General features: G+C 40.4%; 1 protein-coding gene across 2 annotated transcripts in view; it reads left to right on the top strand.

The window, feature by feature from the left end:
• SACS (sacsin molecular chaperone) overlaps positions 1–20321 on the top strand; it is an 89107-nt gene that overhangs the window by 11575 nt on the left and 57211 nt on the right. For both annotated transcript variants that reach the window (XM_082700177.1, XM_082700176.1), the window contains exon 2: positions 3478–4000. In XM_082700177.1, coding sequence (XP_082556303.1) covers positions 3966–4000 — 35 coding nt within the window. In that variant the 5' untranslated portion in view covers positions 3478–3965. The remainder of the gene's footprint in view (positions 1–3477; positions 4001–20321) is intronic.

The following is a 20321-nucleotide window of genomic DNA, read 5'->3' as shown; positions in this document are numbered from 1 at the left end:
CTGTCTTCTCTCATCCTTGCGTGTATACAATGGTTAATCACGGCAATAAGTTCTTTTCTTCTCTTTTTATTAATTTTAAAATTGGGGTATAGTTGACACACAATATTTTATTAGTTTCAGGTGTAGAACATAGTGATTCAACAAGTCTAGACATTGTGCTCTGTTCACCACAAATAGAGCTTCCATCTGCCGTCCTATGATGCTGTTACAGTATCATCAAGCATATTACCTATTCTGTACCTTTTCCCAGGGGGTAATTTCAGAACAGCTGGAGAAGAAGACAAGTCCTGGGGAGATGCACATGCCTCCCAGGGGCAAAGGGAGAGGGAGAAGCAGATTCCCCGTTGAACATGTACAAATGTTCCAGGGTCCAAAAGGGAATAATAGTTTTTAGAATTCTAAATTGTGGGTTAGATATTAATTATAGAAGTGATATTAAAACTGAAGATTGTATTACTAGAGAGAATTAAGAAGCTGTTAGAGAAGGTCACGGTTATCCTTAGGACCCAGCATGGGATCATCAAGAATATGTCATGTCGGGGCGCCTGGGTGGCTCAGTGGGTTAAGCCGCTGCCTTCGGCTCAGGTCATGATCTCAGGGTCCTGGGATCAAGCCCCACATCGGGCTCTCTGCTCAGCAGGGAGCCTGCTTCCTCCTCTTTCTCTGCCTCCCTCTCTGCCTGCTTGTCCTCTCTCTCTGTCAAATAAATAAATAAAATCTTTGAAAGAAAAAGGAATATGTCATGTCATATTAATACACTTTCCCCTTTGACAAAATTTTTAGAATAGCAGCTCCAAGGCATCAGGAGAAAGACTATATCTTGGCCTTGGTAATATATTGGGCAAAGTCATTGTATCCTGTTAACACTGAGAGACATATATATCTTTGATGATAGCACTTTCATTAGGGCTCAGAGTTATGTAGGAAAAACTATTCAAAGATTGTTTTTGTGATGAATGTATCATTGTCCATCTCTAGGAAGGTCATAATAGTTTGTCACAGGCTTCTGCGTTGTACAGCAATTTTATCAAACATGCCAGGTGATGTAAAGCTAATTAATGGTATAGATTTCAGAGTCCGATTTTTAAAAGATATTGGCAAACTGGAATTAGAGATGGAAACTCATTGAGTGAAGTTAATAAGCATGAACATTCAGTGTTCCCCTGAAGTCAGTGCTTCTGTTTCTCTCTAATGCTCCCACAGAAGCAGAATATCGTGAGCAGAGAAACTGTGCAGGCTGAAGGCAAAGCCTGGAGGGTCTCCATTCAAGTGTAACTAATTCCAGATTTTCCTTGGAATTTCACCTTTTATCATAAATGTTTATGTAAAACTTGTGTCTGTTGTATGATACATTTATGTTTTATGGTTATACTTCAAACAACATTTTAATTGACAAAATATTTTTTATTTAAAAGACATTGGATTAATTCCTACTCTCAGAATTATTTATTTATTTATAAATATATATATAAATAAATATAAACATTTATTTATTTATAAATATATATAAAATAAATATAAACTTATTTATTTATTTATTTATTTGACACCCCCCCCCACACACACACAGAGCACAATCAGGGGGAGGGGCAGGAGAGGGAGAAGCAGACACCCTACTGAGCAGGGAGCCCGATGCAGGGCTGGATCCCAGGATCCTGGGATCATGACCAAGCTTAAAGGCAGATACTTAACTGACTGAGCCACCCAGGCACCCCCTACATTCAGAACTGCTTATGAGTTAGATCACAGAATGAATTATAGAATTTTAAAGGTGTTGCTTGTCTGGAATCGGATTTTTCAAGTGTTAGTAACTTATAACACTTATTTCAACCCCTTGTTTTATAGAAAAAGAAATTGATTCTAATCTTCTATTTAATACACATAACTTCTCTTAATCTGAACATTTCAAATTGAAGAGTCTAATTTTTGAAATCCATTGTCATATATAAGGCTTTCATCTTCATGCTATATAATTTCTTAATTTTAATTATAAATTTAAATCTAGAATTTAATTCTTGATACATGACAATCAAATTTCATTATATATGATTTTATATGAAAGAATAATTAAGATTTTGGATTGGTTTGTTTCAATTAATCTCATTGCTGATGTCTGGTAATATTTTTATTTTAGCAGGTTACTGGGGAAGTGTTTTCAGGGAATAGTTTACAGTGAGTTCTGAGTTATTTTTCTGGGTTTTCATGAAGTCAAGAATCTCTAGTGTTGTAAGTCTAGCTTAGATTACCATCTCTAAATTATGTTTGTCAGCAGGGAAATATTGTGGGCTAACACAAGGAGAATAGGAATTCGGGAGCTGGTTTTGCATTTTCCAGTTTTTCAGTTCCTAGTTGAGTGACTTGAACATAGTTCCTCACCTTCCTGTATCCAAGTGTTAAGTTTCTTTAACATAGTAGCAATTCTGCCTCTCTTGTTCTGTCCACTTTAAAGAACCATTTAAGTGTGGTGCTAAGAGAATACCTTGAAAATTATCAAGTATGTATAAATATGAGAGTTGTATGAATGGGTAGAAAATTCAATCTTATGTGTCCCTCTGGCTTATCACTGTTGGTGAAGGTTATCCTTTATCTTCCTAGTTTTTTTCTTAAAATGTTAGACTGTTGGTAGTCACCAGTGATTACTGGGAATATTACTTAAAAAAAGAAGAAGAAGATGATGACTTTCATAATCAGAGAAAGACAATTATCATATGATCTCCCTGATATGAGGAAGTTGAGAGGCAACTTGGGGGGTTTAGGGGGTAGGAAAAGAATAAATGAAACAAGATGGGATCGGGAGGGAGACAAACCATAAGAGACTCTTAATCTCACAAAAAAACTGAGGGTTGGGGGGGTGGGGGGAGGGGGTTGGGGAGAAGGGCAGTGGGGGTTATGGACATTGGGGAGGGTATGTGCTTTAGTGAGTGCTGTGAAGTGTGTAAACCTGGTGATTCACAGACCTGTACCCCTGGGACTAATAATACATTATATGTTAATGAAGAAAAGAAAAAAGAAAAAGACTTTCAGATAGACACATTTTCTTTTCTTTCTCTGGTATAGATGTTTTGCTTTCTAACATGCGTTATATCATACGTAAAGTTGTACCTTTGGATTTAAAGGTATTGTTTCTGAAAAAAGGCACATCGTGTGAAGTACGTATTTCACTTGAAAGAAGCCAGGGAAATAGAGAAATGAGAAGAAACGCATGGGGAGTGAGAACATGAAACTAAATTAAGTGGACATGTTTTTTGTTTATAGTGTCCGCCATGTGTAGTTACACATGTGCGCTTGTGGGTTGTGAGGTGAAGGATAAATACCATGTCATTTGGCAGGGCCGTAGTGCAACCAGCAGTTTATAATTAGAAAGTCGCTGGATGTAAGAGCCATGGCTGCCTTCCACGAGGAATTACATTTTCAGTGCATTTACTCTGAGTACTTCTCCCAACTCCTTCCCTGAAACTTCCTTGATTTTTCTTTTAGGATCCAAAAGTGATGTGGCAATGCACGTATCGCCAGACCAAGAAGAAAGGCTTTTGCCAGTGAATGTTTTACATCCGCTGAGATGAGGGTGAGAAACACGGAGCCTAAGAGCTTCTACAACATTTCTCCTCACCACCTTCAAAAAGAAGTACAGGGGATTCTTAGATGAAAATAGCTTTTTTTCTGCTGTGGAGGAAAACCCCAGACCATTACCTGCTCAATACTATTTTACCTTAAAAACTTCTGTGGGTGTCCAAATCGGAAGGCATCACCCAGGGAGGCAACCACTTTTAGACTGGAGAGTCTTACCTGAAGGAACACAACAAAACATAGCAATGCTTCCGGGCATCAGATGATGAATGGACACTGAGGGAAATACAGGCTTCTCGCCCGCCAGGCAGAGCTGAGTGTGGAGTACACGTTTAAAGGAAACACAAACGAAAGACTTTGAAGACAGAAAAATAGTTTCATGACTTTCACAGACACATATGCCAGAAGTGATGATGGAGACCAAGGATAATAGGTAAATGGGTTAATGTTTTAAATTACAACGATTTGCATTGATTTTTTTTTTTAAGGCTTATTGGGTTTTCCCAAATGAAACATAGATAAACAAAAACAGATGAAAACTTTCTAGAGATAAAAGTGAGTCAACTGTAAATACTTCAGCTGTAACCTGGAATTATGTCTGTAACAATTCAAGCCAAGGGTTGAAAATCATTCCTTATCTTTGTCCAGATGGTTTTTGGATTTTTTGTGTTCTGGTGTGGGTGTTGTAATGGGCAGTTGATTAGATGTACCTCATTTTCTATTTCCTCAAGTGTATATGTAGTGCCTCTTACTGGCCATGTGATTACTTGGAAAATATTAAATTAAAAACTGTGAAATACCTAAAATTGTATCAAATAATTTGGGAAAGAAGAGAGAGAGAGAAGTCTGCATTTACTTTGTCAACTTTGGTAAAAACAAAGTTCACTCCTTTCCTCAAATTTAGTTGCTATTTTATAAGGACATATACATTCTTGAGGACTTACATAAAAATAGAACATTTACAATTACCCCTTAGATTTCTATGTGTTCCTTTTCTCTTAAGGATCTAACAAAACACTCTTCCATTGATTTGGAATGCTGCATTCAAACAGTACTCTTAATAAATAAAATTTTAGTACCATTAAAGGCCAGATAAGCCTTCTCATCTTGTAACCTAATGATATCAACAGATGAAAAGACTTTTCAAATTTGGCTTTGAAATTGAGAGAGAAAAAGAAAAGTATTTGTTTTTATCTTCCAAAAATTTCCAAAATAAAAATTTTAAAATGTTTTATTTATTAGCTAGTGAATATAAGTGTAACTTTTTCAGTGGAAATTGCTTCCTAGCAAATGAGAATTACTTTAGTGATTGCTTCTTATTTAAATATGTGAATGCATGCAAATGTTGAGACTACTTAGAGGATTTGGTCTTTATTGGCCAATTAGAATAGTTGACCATTTTCTGTATTTTCTAGTATAATAAGAAGGCATGTAAGGTATCTAAGATAACATTATTGATGATAAATTGTTTAAATCTGTGAAAAACATCCTTAAGTAGCACCATACTTGCCATCTCACACTGTTTCTGAAGATTTTTGTTTTTTGCCTGTTAAAAGTGCTTTAATATAATGCCTTCTCAGTTGTAAAAGTAAAACTACTAAGGAGTTTTAGTTTTTCAAACTAAAAGGTGAATTCATTTTCATACAACTTGGCAGTTGACTGATTTGTTAGACATACTACCATTTATAAGTTTATTTTAAAGAGCAGTGTTTATGTAGTTGACCACTCGTGTCAGTAAATATAACTCTTCAGCAATCAGGATCGATGTTAAGCATCCAACAGAAGTTGAAAAAACCAATGGATTCCATTGCCTTTGCAATCACCAGCTGATATATTCTATTTATAGCTTAAAAAAAGTATATTAACTTTGGGTGTATCTTTGTAGATTATGTAGGCTTTGGTAGTGTAGAATTTTCTCAGAACTGATGTGTTTATTTTACTTAAAGCTTATTTACTCATTTACTTAAAACCAGAATGTCAGTGACTGGATATACCAAGTGTGTGACTACACAGAGTGGAGTACATGGGCTGAGGGTCAAAATATCCATCTTAACACCATTTTTGTAAGTATACACTTTTAGTAAGGCTTTTAGAACCTATCTTATTAGGACCACAAATCTATAAAATTTGATTGCCTTTTTGTTCCTGGGGAAAGATGATAATTTTTAAAGCTGAAAAAGATCCAGTCTGGGCTTCTTGAGCTTTGGGGCATTGTATCCCGAGTTCCTGGGGGGGCATGCGTGTGGTGGGGGCTCACGCAGTCACGGCATCAGCAACTCAGGTCCTTCCTAGGGTACTGACTTTGTGTAAATGTTTTGCCAAAGGAAGTTAGATTGTCTAATAAGCAATATCAAGTACTATGCTCAAATAAAGGGAAATGTATAATTGGATATACCATCTGGATATTTAAACTAAGAGTTGAGACTTCATCTCACCCGTTGAAGGCTGCTGAGGGATTGGTTCTCTCTCCTCGGCCATCAGGAAGAGTCTGGAGTTTCATATGTACCAGTATAGAAGCAGAATCCAGGATATGGGAAGGTTTGGGGAAATTGTCCTGTACGATGCCTAGGAAACAGTTCTAGTTACAGTGTGCTAAGAAGTTTCGCAGATCTGGTATTGATTCAGGCTGGTGGTGATGCCTGAGATAATTTCTTATGGGTTCTGTTTGACAGATAAGAAAACTGAAAGTATGTGACTCATCCAAACTCATAGGTTTAGTTAAAGAAAAAATTTTTCTGGCACTTGTTAAAATGGTAAGGAAGACTTCCTTCGGTACCATTGCAAGAGGTATCAAGACCATTGCAACAGGGGAGAGAGATTGGGCTCAAATCTGAATACAGCAAAGGCAACCGGAGGTTTATAGCCAATGAGCAGAGTGAGGGGAAAATTAATAAGAGGAGATATCCAGTGTAAGGGCATTCTGGCTAACCCAACTTGACAGAATTCTTGCCGAAGGCAGGCCAGGGTGATCAGGTATCAGGGTATTTGGTTAAATGTTGAGGGTAATCAGATATTAAGGGTACAAAGATTTTTTTACTAAACCGATTTAGCAGTTTTCTTGTTAAGAGACAGAGCCCAAGGGCAAGGTCTCACGGAAAAGAGGGCTCAGAGGTGCCTTCTAAAGTTTAGTCATGGAGAGAGTCCAGGTTCAAGCTGGTTCAAGCCTAGTGTGACAGGACCTGCCTCTCCCATCTTCCTCCAGGGTCTACCCAATATGTCTGGCTCGACATCTAACCTGGGGATTACAGGGGAGCATTTTAGTTAGGATCCTCCAAATAAACCGCTGCTCTTAAAATCATGCACTCAGCTAAGATGTATTGAGAATTTATTATGTGCCAGGTACTGGGAATACATCAGGGAATGAAACTGATATAGATACCAACTTTTGTGAATCTTATATTCTAGCAGGGAAAAACAGAAAACAAATAGTAAATGTAATACATAACTTAATTATATGGTATCTTACATGATGGAACCAAAGGAATGGTAGGCCAAGAAAAGGAGGTGGGAGTCTGATGGGGCTGTACGGAACATGTGTCACAATTTTAAATAGGAAGGTCAGGACAGACTCCACAGAGAAGATGAAATCTAGCAAACACTTGTAGGAGGGGAAGGAATAGTCATAGTCATATAGGGGAAGAATGTTCCAGACAGGGGAACCCATGCAAAACTCCTAGGTGGGGAGTTGCCTGGCGTGCTCCAAGAATAAGGAGTTGATGGGCATGCTGGAGTGAAGTGAGTAAAGGCAAAGTTGATGGTGATGAATGTCAACAACCTCATTACGATGGGTGTTGTGCCTTTTTCCCAAAAACAATCAATTCCCCAATTCTCCAGCTGACACTAGGTGCCAAGAATTAGCACAGACCCTAGAAGTTAAGGGTTCAGTCCTGCAAGACTGCCCCACTTGAGGGGCCGGACACAGAGGGGATCTCCAGGCAACCCAACTACAAATTCAGGGATTCCCATGATCCCTTTCCTCAGGTTCAATAATTCACTCAAACAACTCAGAACTCAGTGCTTTACTCATGATTACAGTTTATTGTAAAGGATATGATTCAGTAACAGACATTTGGAAGAGATGCATGGGGCGAGACTTGGGCCAGTGGGTGTGCAGAATTTCCATGCCCTCTTATCGCTTTGATGTGTTCACCAATGGGGTGTTGTTTCAGAGTTTTTATTGAAGTTTGATTCTGTAGACACACTCGACTAAATCATCAGTGATTGAGCTCAATATCCAGCTCCTCTCCCTTCCCTGGAGTCAGGGGGTACAGCTGAAAGTTCCAAACCTCTAATTGCACGATTGGTTCCTCCACCTCTAACCACTGATCTTGAAGCCAGTTGGGAGCCCTGCCCTGAGTAGTTTCATCAGTATACAAAAGATGCTACTGTCCTCAGGAAATTTAAAAGCTCTGTGCCAGGCCTAGAAGATAAAGACCAAATATGTATTTTCTATGACAGCCCACTGGGAATAAGAAAGATTCAGATGGGAAAGCGAAGTCCTGTCTTCAGGAGAGCAGGCAAATAAGCTGAGTCCAAGTGTATGAAACGAAGCCCAGACAGGGAAGATCAAGTAGGCAGTAGAGGGCCAGGAAAACAAGCCAGAACTTGTACTTCTCATGAGGGGCAGGAGTGGATTCAGGCTTCAAGCCATGGGTCTAATGGCAGTGACCCAGACCCAGAGCCAGGGCGACTGGTGTCCAAAGAAAGAACAAGTGGATTAACAATGATTCTGCACCTCCTCAGTTTCAGTAGTTCATGAGTATAAATAAGGTTAGTTAATATTTACATCTGTATCTCCACGGCTCTAAGCCTTCACCTGCTGGACAAGACCTTAACCCCCAAGCTCCACTAGGCTGCTGAAATTCTTCCCCAGCTATTTCTGGGACTTCTCAGGTGGTGACATCTTATATGGGCTCAGGGATGAATTTGTTCATGTTCTTTCCTCTTGAGCCTCTCAGTCAAGGGGACTTGTCAAGTCCTGTGCAGCTGGGCTTTCTGTAAGACATTATTCCCTGCACCCAGTGGACACCTTGAACCCCAAACAACTCTGAAACTTGGGGAGAGGACAGTAAGGGAGATGAATGGCTTTGCCCGAATCCTATGCGGAGTTTGTTTTTAGGGGGGAAGCAGTACTTCATGGACTTAGTCTTATTCCTTGTTTCATAAACATTGTGCCTGAGTTTCTGTCCTCATAGGCTTAAAACCAGTCCCTTATATATGGGCAGAGGGGGGAGGATGAGTCCTGTCCTGCCTCTTCTGCACAGTCTCTCTCTGTCCTCACTTCTCCTTAGATACCTCTGCATCCAAACAAAACAAACTCAGAACAAATATCTTTCCACCTCCTTTCAGGGAAAACAAATTGTGTAATGGAAAGAGTAGCAACGTTTGATCCAGATATATTTGGTTTGAATCTCAGCTTCACTATTTCCTAGTTATGTGGCCTTGAATAGGTTATATCTTCTTCATATGGGGATCATAATGCCCACAGTAATGTTGGGTTAGAGATCATGAATGTAAAACACTTCACATAGTAGTTGACCCAGAATGCCTAAGAAAAGGTAACACCTATTATGATGACTTCTGTTAAGGAGTAAAAATTCAACTGAGTAATTTAAAAATTCAAATTGGCTTTGTTGAATGATGCATGAGTTAGGCAGCATCTCTTCCAGCAAATAGAAAGGAGGTCCATTAGGCTGTAAGAAAGGAAAGGTTTTTAAAGGCAGAGAGGGAGTGGAAAAAAGGGAAATTATTAGCTAAGAATGTATTGTCTGAGGCAAGGTCACTCTCCTAAGGGGAAAGGAAAGGGTGTATCAGTACATTTCCTAGTTCTGACCAGGAAATTCCATGTTGACTGGTTAAAGGTTCCATTCTGGGGGAGAGTGAAACAGCAGTTGGGTTAGGTATTACGTCATGGTTTGCGATGTGATGCCCTTAACATAAGTGACTCCATTTGGGGCTTGATGTTTTCTTTTCAACAGTCTCTTATCCAAAAACTAGCGCTAAGTCTAGCCATCTGTAATGGCTTCCACCACCACTCAGGTGTTATAAGGATGGTGCTGCCTACCACCATCCCAGCTAACGAGCAGCTGTAAACCAGACTGTCTTACTCCTCTTGGTTGGTTATGGGGATTTTGCTTCCTACCACTATCATCCCCTGAATGTGTCCACGTGTGCCAGTATCTGGCCATCCAATAGGAAGCACAAGGTACATAGGGGACAGCTGGGGAGAATCCTGGTGAACACCACATTGTATCTTTAGGGAAAGAAGCATCAAAAGGCAGCAGGGTGATTTGGGACAGTTGGTGGTCCTCACCAAGTGGTAATGAAAAGGCCAACTTGGTTTCCCACCATGGGCTCTGCAGCAATGTCCATTTTCCTGGTTCCTGAGGGAGGGAAAACTCAGTCTGCATGTGTGATTCTTTTTTTTTTTTTTTTTTTTTAACAGACCTGTACCCCTGGGGATAAAAATATATGTTTATAAAAAAAATTATATTGCATGTGTGATTCTAAGCCCTTCAGTGGAGTATTCACAGCCTAGGGTCTGGTCTGCAGCAGGTGACTCACCATTGCTGTAAGCTTCATAGCAGTCAGAAATCCATCTTCAGTGACCAAGGGAAGGGATTTGGTGAGGGATGGAGGATGAATGCTTTGGGTTATTTGTCGGCCAATCAGGCATGCTGCTGCTTTTCAGAGTAGCAAATCTGATTCACTTTCTCTTTCATGCTCTGAACTGGCAGCCGTGCTGTGGTGAGTGGTCTATAGACAGGGTCGCCCCAGCTACTTAGGATAAGCCAAGGGCTTACATGCAAAGGTGAAAAGGGATAAGAAATTGCTGAGGAACCTGGCAGCTAAGGCACTGTTACCTCCCAAGACCTGAGGGACTAGGGTAGAAATAATTGCCGAATCTTGAAGGACAAATGATCATACCTTGGAGCAACATCTCTTGGAAAGGGTAGTGACCTTTGGTTGAAAGACACAGTCAGACCGTGGTGAGGCTGTGTGATGGGTGTTGGGGGAACAAATTCTTTGACATCACTCTCATCCCTCACTTCCACCCTCTGCTGGGTCTCCTGTTGGTCAACTCAGCCTACAGTAAAAGTGCCCTGAGGCCCCACTGATGCGGTCTGGGGTAAGCAAGGTGGAGAGAGGACGTAAGGGGCGGAGCCATACTTAGTATACGTGGAGAGAAGCCTGGGCTTTCATCTTCTTCAGCGATGATTGGCAGAAATCCTATGCCTGGCCTTGGTGCCGCTTCTCCTCCTTTAAAAATATGTTATCACGAAAACTTTTAGGCATGCATAGAAGTAGAAGAAACCATTACAATGAATACCCATAAAATTAAATACTTATTGAAATTCTGATGAATTTGTTCATACCCCTCTTTCTCTTCACTTCAGCATGTTGAAGCAAATCCTACACTATTTTGTGGTGGTCTTGGTGGCCCTGGGGGGGTTTGCTGTGCGGTGGCATTTTTCCAACTGCTGGGGTCACCCTGAAGGAGCCCTGAAGGCTTCTCCACTCCCAACGGGTGTGTGTTGAAGGAGGGAGCTCTGTGGGTGGGACCAGAGGAAGTTCACTGCCATCACCCAAAGCTATCGAAAGGGAGAAGGAGGAGCGATAACACAGTAGAAACACATTCATTATTTAACATTTCTAGGTATTGGAATCGTTACCCCTTAAACACTCATTGGGAAGGTCCTCTTCACTGAAAAACCAGCTGATAGGTTTTTCTTGAGGAGAATGTAAAGTTACTTTATTACCCAGTATGAAACATTAGGGTTTTAGATTATCTCATTTACTGACTCTCCCAAGAGGGAAAATAATAATTCCATATAGAAATGATAACTTGAGTCAAATTGACATAAGATATATATATATATATATATATATATATATATATATATATTATATTATATACACACATACACACATATGTGTATATATATGTACATATATATATATTTAAATTAAGCGGTAGGAAAAATGCCTTATAAATGAATCCTTAATATAAATTATTCTAATTTCTAATTTGTTATGATTGAAAGCCACAACCATAAGAAAGACAGTACAGAAACAAAACATGAATTCTTTTCAGAGCAGAACACAATTTGAAGCCTACAGCAGCTCCTAGACCAAGTAAATAGGTTCTATCTAAAATCCCTCATAGAGGGGCTCTGGGTGGCTCAGTGGGTTGAGCCTCTGCCTTCAGCTCAGGTCATGATCCCAGGGTCCTGGGATTGAGCCCCTCGTCTGGCTCTCTGCTCAGTGGGGAGCCTGCTTACCCCCCCCCCCCGCCTGCCACTTTGCCTACTTGTGATCTCTGTCAAATGAATAAATAAAATCTTTAAAAAATTTTTTAAAAAATCCCTTATAGAATGAATAGAGAAAAAAATCCCCTGGAAAATCTTTGAAAATGTAAAAAACAGGAAAGCTGTAAAAAAATGCTTGTGTATTATTGTGACCCCTGGCATAGGTGGGTACAGCCAAACAGTTGGACATTTTGACATAAATTCACTTGCTCCCTCCTCCCCAAAAGGAAAAACAAAAAACAACAGAAGAAAGGAATGGCCCCTGCTCATGTTACAAGAAAAGGCTGGCTAAATGCAGAGTCCAAGGAGCAGATTTCAGACACTGTAATTTATTCTTTCTTTTAATCTGCAAGGAGAAGAAAGAAAGAAAATATGTTCTTTCAAGAGAATGCACTACAGAGCCTTTGTACAGGTTTACTGTCCTTTTTCCTTTTTTTAATTAGGGAAGGCTTAGCTCAAAACTTCAGTTGAGTTACAGAGAGAGGACAGGTTTCCAAGGAGAACATGTGCTTTGAATACATCCTATTAAGTGCAGAGGCAACTGATTGTTTCTCTCTGCCCACTGACCAGTCACTGAAAAAGGCAAACATGTCTACATTTTGTTGCTGAATGGTACCTTATCCTCATATTCTTTGGACCCATAAGCAGTGTCACGGTAAGAGCTTATTAAAAACCCTTTCTTTCCTATTTTGGAACAGGTAATTATCAGTTTGCGTTTTGGAAGTAAGTGCCGTGGGTGTTACCAATTTACTTAAACTTACTTAGTGAAGACTGCTCTCAAGGTTAAGTTAAGGACCTTGAGCCCATGCCTTTCATTGGGAAACTGGATTGATTCTCCATGAATTAAGTTGACTTCTGAAACTCCTGTGTCCAGGCAGTGGACCGATGAAGCCACGCTTAGCTGTTGGTGGTTTGTTTCCACCTTGAGGTCTTTAAAATGGAATAATGAACATTTTTTAAGTTAATATCTTTCTCACGGGTAGTCACAGATTACAAAATGTTAGTTTTAGGGGTACCCGGGCGGCTCAGTGGGTAAAGCCTCTGTTTTCAGCTCAGGTCATGATCCCAGGGTCCTGAGATTGAACCCCACATCAGGCTCTCTGCTCAGCAGGGACCTGCTTTCTCTCTCTGCCTGCCTCTCTGCCTACTTGTGATCTCTGTCAAATAAATAAATAAAATCTTTTAAAAAAAAGATGTTAGTTTTAAAATTCATTATTCTCACAATTAAAAAGAATTTTTAAAGTTAAGGAATTTTAAATTTAAGGAACAAATTCAGTTGCAAGTACCTGATCGGGAAGAGCACACTTGAGCTGCCTGTCAAGGGTCTCCCCAGCAGCTGCTTCACCAGGTCTCAAACGAACATCCTACCCGTATCAATGGTAGGTACTTGTACAGGCAAATGGTTTGAGATCACCCACATGGTAAGAGAAAAAAGAAATGCATAGAGGCTCCTGGTGGGCTCAGTCGGTAGAACATATGACTCTTGATCTTGGGGTCATAAGTTTGAGCCCCACAATGAGTACAGAGATTACTTAAAAAAGGGTACAGGACAGCAGAGAAACCAGCTGACATGTAGGGGCCTTTCAGCAACTAAAGGCCTTAGAACGGTAAGTGCTAACAATATTGACCAAAGAATTTCTTTAGATTCTGCACAAGTGTCAATCACTTCTTCATCCTCTGATCTTCTGTAGGCAGAATCCCAACCTCCCTTTGGCCCTATTGACTTTTTTTTTTTTTTAAACTCTTGCTTTTCCCAGACTTAGATGCTTAGGTGTTGTGAAGGAGTGCTCCTCTTCCCAAGGTGTGAAAAATTATTTTGAAGTTTGCGATGAAAGGCTAGACCAGCTCACGGCTTTATCTAATGCCGGTTTATTAATATCTGTCCATTAAGAGAATTATTACAGAAAAAAAAGATAATAAGGACTCACTTTTCTTCTAATTTTACTTTCCACACAGGATGCAAAGTGTTTGTAGGGAATGGTCATCAGAAGCCAAGGAGGTGAAGTCCACAGCATTCTCCTTTTCAGCAGTGAATATTGTGGGACATAGAATTACATATGAGAGATGATAAGCATATAAGGTTACGTGTAAAGTAGTTTATAAATAAAGAAAATTCATGCCTTCTTCCATCACTCGTCAGGGAAGGTTAAGTACTGAAGGTGCTCAGGAAGGTGGAGGTCTGGTCTCATTGGCTCAGCTGGCGGAAGCCTTCTGCTCTTCCGGCTGGACACTGATTCAGGGGGAGGGTCTCGGCGGCATCCTTTATCAGGTTCTTCCGATCTCCGAGGTGTTTTGTATCTATCTTTTGAAATGTGAAGGAGTGTTTCCAACTTCCCATTCATGCACTTAACAACTGAAACATAAGACTAGTGCTTCCTGCATGTAAGATCCGAGTCTGAGGATCTAGTTTTTCACCAGCTCTTCAGAGGAGGAGATCTTTTAATTACCCTGCTTCCCTATCTCAGTCCTTATGCACTCCATAAGCACTGACCAGGTGTGTGCCAGGTCCCAGGGGTTGTGGAAGAGAGATATTGAGACCTGTTTCCTGTTCTTAAAAGGTCCCCGGTCTCCAGAGAGGGATGCAGCCATGTACATAACTGGTTTATGCAATGTGGGAAGACCCGGGATAGATGGACAGGCAGAGTATTCTGAGAGAATATGGAAGGGCACATAAGGTTTATTTGTCATGGACCTATTTCCATTTTTCCTTAAACAGTGTTGGGTAGGGAGGGAAGGTTTCACAACTGAAGAGACATTTGAGCTGGGCCACCAAGGATAGGTAATGCATTTAACACATGAGGAGGAGGCAGATGCTGCAGGAGGAAACAGAATGTGCGAGAAATGTGCAAAAAAAAAAAAAAAAAAAAGTGCAAAGACATGCTTCAGCACTCTGGGGGTCAAGGCTGGGAAAATGAGCCTGTCTTTGAAGCATTTGAACTTTATCATGTGGGTAACTTAAGTACTGAATATTGTAGTGATGGGCAGAGATTTAGTCATACTCCATTGGAGGATAAGATTGTTATTATCAGTATTATATTATATTATATTATATTGCTATCTATATTATCTATATCTATATTATCTATGCTTTCCTTATTTCAAAATTTTGTGTTTCTTAAGGAATATTCATTTTTAGAAGCAGTGAGTAAATAGAGGGGAAAGGAATAGAAAGGAAATCTTCCTTTTTAACTTATAACTATTTCATTTATCCAATGAGATCAAGAAAAAATTTGAAATGGTTTGAGAAATGAGCAAAATGTAGAATTGTAACAGATTAAGCTTCTATTTAATTGTAGTACTCATGTAAAGTCCAGTTGTTTTGTTTTTTAATGGATTCATTCTCAATTTTTCTTAAATGACTCCCCTGACCTATTTCTATCTAGTGTTTTCTTTGTGTGTCCCATCCAGTGGAGGTTGCCTGCCAACTACTATAATTGTTCCCTAAGATAGCATGTGTGTGCAAGCATTTATAAACCCTTCTGTGTGAGGAAGACTGTGGCTTGCTTCTCTTTTACTAAAACAAAGATAAAAATACAGTGTTATTTTCCACAAAATTGCAGATATGTAATTTTGTGGACGTGGCTTACATGATTCATATTTCCAAGTTATTATGGCATTGGCTCTGCACAGAGATAAAATAATACTCACTCTTTGAACTTTTCGTTATTGTCATTTCAAGTCAGACATTTAGAGATGGGATGCATAAGAAGATGTTCTCTATTTTTCAAAGTCTTCAGTGAATTTAAGCAAGAAATATGCAAAACAAATTATGACAAAAATAATAAGATTTCTATTTATTTTTCACAAATAACTCATATTTCCTAAGTACTTGATGGCTAGAGGATGTTAGTTTAATCAAGTTATGGTTTGGGATTCTATTTGAGACACCATTTCAAAGCTAAAGAAAAGGGACTGCATTTTAAAATAACTAACTCAATTGATGATCATTAACTAAATAGAAGCAATTAATTGTAAAATCTCCCCCCTTTTGCCTGGATAGCTACATCTCTGTTCTGTAACTCACACTTGTATATTCATCACATTACATTTAGAAGTGCTCTCCAGTGTGTGTGTGTGTGTGAGTGAGCTTGCATGTGCGTACATCCCGCTAGCCTGTAAAATCGCCACATGTTTGGAATACAAGACTGTGATCCTCCCTTAGGAGGGAGCCTAGGAGGTGCCTGGGTGGCTCTTAATTTCAACTCAGATCGTGATCTCAGGGTCCTGGGATCCAGCCCGGTGTTGGGCTCTGTGCTCAGTGGGGAGTCTGCTTGAGATTCTCTCTCTCCCTCTCCTTCTGGCCCTCCCCCTTTCTCTCTCTCTTTGACACAGTAAATAAATAAGTCTTTTTTTTTTTTTTTAAAGAAGAGAACCTAGGACATGGTTCACTTTTGTCCCCAAACACCATCCTCGTTGTTACTTAAAATAAGCGACTGTCTTTGTGATACGATTTCAGAGGCAGTCAGGTGATGAAACTTCCCAAGTGAAATGTTTCCACTTTCCTCAGTTCTGGAGAGCAGAACTTTCCTGGAGAACAGGGAAGTTGAACAGAGACCTGAGTTCTAATGTTGACACTTGCCATTTACAAGGAAGCCTCAGACAGATTATTTACCTTCTCTGGGTCCTGAGTCCTGACTTCTAAGTGTGGATGATAATGTCTTCTTTGCAAGTTCATTAAGGAACTAAATGTGATGGTGGGTGTGAAGGACTTGACTTGTAGCTGGTGGGGAGTGCATAAAAATGAGAACTGTTCTAGTTGTTGGGATATATATATTTTGTGGGAGTGAGCCCCAAATTTGTTTGTCTCTAGAGCCACAGAGGTATTTATACATGAAAGCCATTCCCATATTTGGATACTATAAGACGTCCCTGAGAGTCCTTTTTTTTTTTTTTTTTCCCCCTCCAGAATAAACATCTCTAGTTCCATCAGTAACAACCCTATATGGGGATGTGGGCAGAAATTAAAAACCCAGGTTTTGGGTTTGCTCAGAGTGGGGTTAGATCTTGACCCTGTGTGTGGTCTTGGGCAGTTTTGACCTTTCTGAATCTTTCAACATCCACAAGAATAAAATAGGAATAAGAATGTCTCATAAGGTTTTTGTGAAGATTAAATAAGAAGGGTATGGTGCCTGGTAAGTACTTAAGTAATGGCAGGTTTTATTATTAGGTATTATTTTGAGTTTCTCACCATCCCTATTGCTGCTTAAAATGAGCGACTGTCTTTGTGATATGCTTTCAGAGGGAGTCGGGTGACGAAACTTCCCAAAATATGAACCTAGTTCCCACACAGCAGCAGAAATGAAAATCCTCTGTTAAAATACAGATATACTTGGGAGAGAGGTATTAGCTGTGAAGAATAGCCTTCATTGCCTTCCTACGTGAAGAAGCAAGCAGTAATCAAAGGACCATGCCATAGCCACTGAGAGTGGTGTGCTGCTGACAACCACCTTTTCTGTCCTGTCCTTCCTAGGGAAGGTCTAAAGATGTGGAAAGACAAATTCCCTCGCTAAACACACAGAGACTTATGAAGGTGCACACAAAGGGAATGCCAGGGTCACTTTGGACTGAGACTGTTCACATGCCGAAGGATGCCAGGGAGCTAAAGTGTGTCCTAGACCAGCAGGAGAACCATCACCAGTGCTTAGATAGATGTGCCTGCAAGATGAGCTCTGCAGCATGCTTGGGGATAAAGATAATGGGGGAAGAAAAGAAAAAAAAGTAGCTTCCTAAAATCAGCCAGGAGTGCTGTCTCTTTCCTGACTGGCTCGTGGAGCCATGGCGCTGGTCCAGGAAAGCCCTGTTAACGGAAGGTAGTATCTTGGCATTTGTAGCAAGTAATGACTTAGGTAGGTTTTCTTTATTTCAACACTTTTCATTTTATACAAAAATTATGTGGATTATATTTGCATGTTGTTCCATTCTCAGGTTCCTTATAGGCAGTAGGATAGAGTGCCTGCATATAGAACATGCAAAGTTAATGTCTACTGAACTCGCAGAGCTGGGAGAAGGGGTGAATGGGCTGGGGCACATCAGGAGGAGGTGAGGCTGAGATAAAGGGCTTCAAGGGTTCCCAAGACACCCATTGCTTGATTCTCATTTTTTTCCCCTGGCACTGATTTTGACCAATCAGATGCCCAAGCAAGAGAGAAGGGCGAAGGAAGAGACTAGGGGTGAGAAAAAAGGAGTATGGAGGCTGCCGTCCTGCAATTCCTGTCTGGCAGCCGTCCCCGTGAAGTGCTGTACCCCCAGGGCTGGGGCTGCGCTCCTTTATCACCGTACCAGTGCTCAGCGGATAGTGGGGCTACACATCTTTTTATATGAATAAATGAGCACGTCCCAGGTCAGCGACTGACCCATCTCACCTGAAAACAACCCGACAGTCCAGTTATACATGTGAGAACGTGTGCTCAGAACAGGGACAGTCCCCCCCAGCCAGCAGGTGTGAGAGCTGGTGGGGTCACACCCTCATTCACTACCACACAAGGGGCAGAGAACGGAGAAGGGTAGAAGGCAAAGAACAACTCAGGGAAACCAAGGACAAGTAGAAGGAAAATGAACTGACTGGCAGGATATCATTAGCCAGGAGAAGCAGAAAAAAGGGAGAAATGTATTATGGTATGTGTTGCTCCTACTATTTCCATTTCTATGTTCAATTTATTCGGTTTTATGGTGGGGTAGGTTTATATCATGAGTTTCCTACTATTATGTCTAGACCTGAAACTTCATTCAAACTTGCTATTTATGAGCAAGCAGCAAATTTATTTTAATATACTCACTGCTAAGCCAGCTGACTCTGTCTCCATGTTTTCTATAAAATATTCCAAGAGAGGATGTTTAATCAAAGGTCACCATAAATGGAAGAGCAATTCAGAATTCAGAGGAGTTCACATGTAGTTTTAGTATTCCTTGAAATGGCTCAAAATGTGTCACCTTTATAATATCCAGGAGGCTGAGTCATTTTTTCCCCCTTTTTAATGGATTAGTCAATGGATATATGTAAGCATGACTACCCTTAAGGCCCCTACTGGTTAATTTTGCTTTGGCAAAGCTGTGTTGAATAATGTAGGATTTTTGGCAACCAGAACACTAAGTCTTATTAAAATTAACAATAGATTCAAAAGCATCATGTAAAGTCTGTACAAGCTTACTTTCTCATAATTTTTATGGCACTTTAGGGAATTCAGAGTACTCTCATTGGAAGTAGAAAACACAGGAATGCTAATTCAGAAACATGACATCATTTCCCAAAGCACGTTCAATGTAACTAAAAATAAAACTTAAGCAATTGTGTCTACATTAGCACAAAGAGAAGGAAAGTTTTGTCATTTGTCTGACTTATTGGTTATTAAATGTGGCCTGTTGGATAAATTCTGCCTGAGCCGCCACATTTCTGGTTGTAGACTTCCTTTGCCCTAAAAGAGGTTACTTGGCATAAGGCTTTGAAGGTGGAGCTCAGGGTCCTGGGGGCGCCCGGCTGTCAGCCTGCTCAGGAAGGAGATACAGATGGCATGAGTGACCAAGGAGGTGGAAACCAGGCCGTTGAGACTTGTGAAGCATCAGGTTTCCTGAAGAATACTGAATTTAAAGGTGCAGTGGACATTGAGGGAGGAAGTAGACTAGATGTAAAAGCCACGTGACTGAGCTTAGTGGGTTAATTTGAAGAGCGTGCCAGTGTGGGTGGGAGGGGGGAAAGTAAATCGGGGTCAGTGAGAGATCAGGGTGAAAAGCAGGACCTGGATGTTCTGATAAGGAGTTTGCATTTTGTCTTATTTGTGTATGTATTTGGGACAAACTGTCAGTTGTGACCATTCTGGAAAAACACTTAGAATCTCTTAAGGAGTAGTGAAATAAACCACCCGATTCACCAAAAGAGTCAAGGTAGCCACATTAAAAATGTTTGTGTATAGAGGGAATCGACACATAGTGGTATGATGATATATTCACATCAACTACAATGTTACCGTTTTTCTTTTTAAGATGTAATTCACATACTGCTGTTCACCATTTTAAAGGATCCAATTCAGTGGTTTTTAAGGATGTTCACCAGTATGTGTCACTATTGCAGAACATTTTCGCAATCCCCCAAAGAAGCCTATTAGCAGTTACTCCTGACTGTTCCCTCTCCCCAGTCCCTGGCAACCAGCGGTCTACTTCTCTGTTTCTATGGATTTGCCTACTCTGAACATTTCATACAAATGGAAGCCCATCATGTGTGGTCATGAGTGCTTGACTCATTTCACTTAGGATACTGTTTTCAAGGCTTGGTAAGTTTTCAGCACAAGATGGAGAGATGTGTACTGGGAACGGGACTGTGGGGGCTGCAAACCAGTGGTGAGGGGTCACACTGTCTGAGCCTGTTACAGTCTATGTTGTAGTATTGGGGGAGCAAAAGAGCATGATTTAGTGATACCCCCACTGCGGAGTGTTAACATGCTTGGGACTTCC

The sequence above is a fragment of the Mustela nivalis genome (genome assembly GCF_964662115.1).
Source record: "Mustela nivalis genome assembly, chromosome: 15".
In the NCBI taxonomy this organism is placed as follows: domain Eukaryota; kingdom Metazoa; phylum Chordata; class Mammalia; order Carnivora; family Mustelidae; genus Mustela; species Mustela nivalis.
This window is presented reverse-complemented; position numbering and strand designations above follow the sequence as displayed.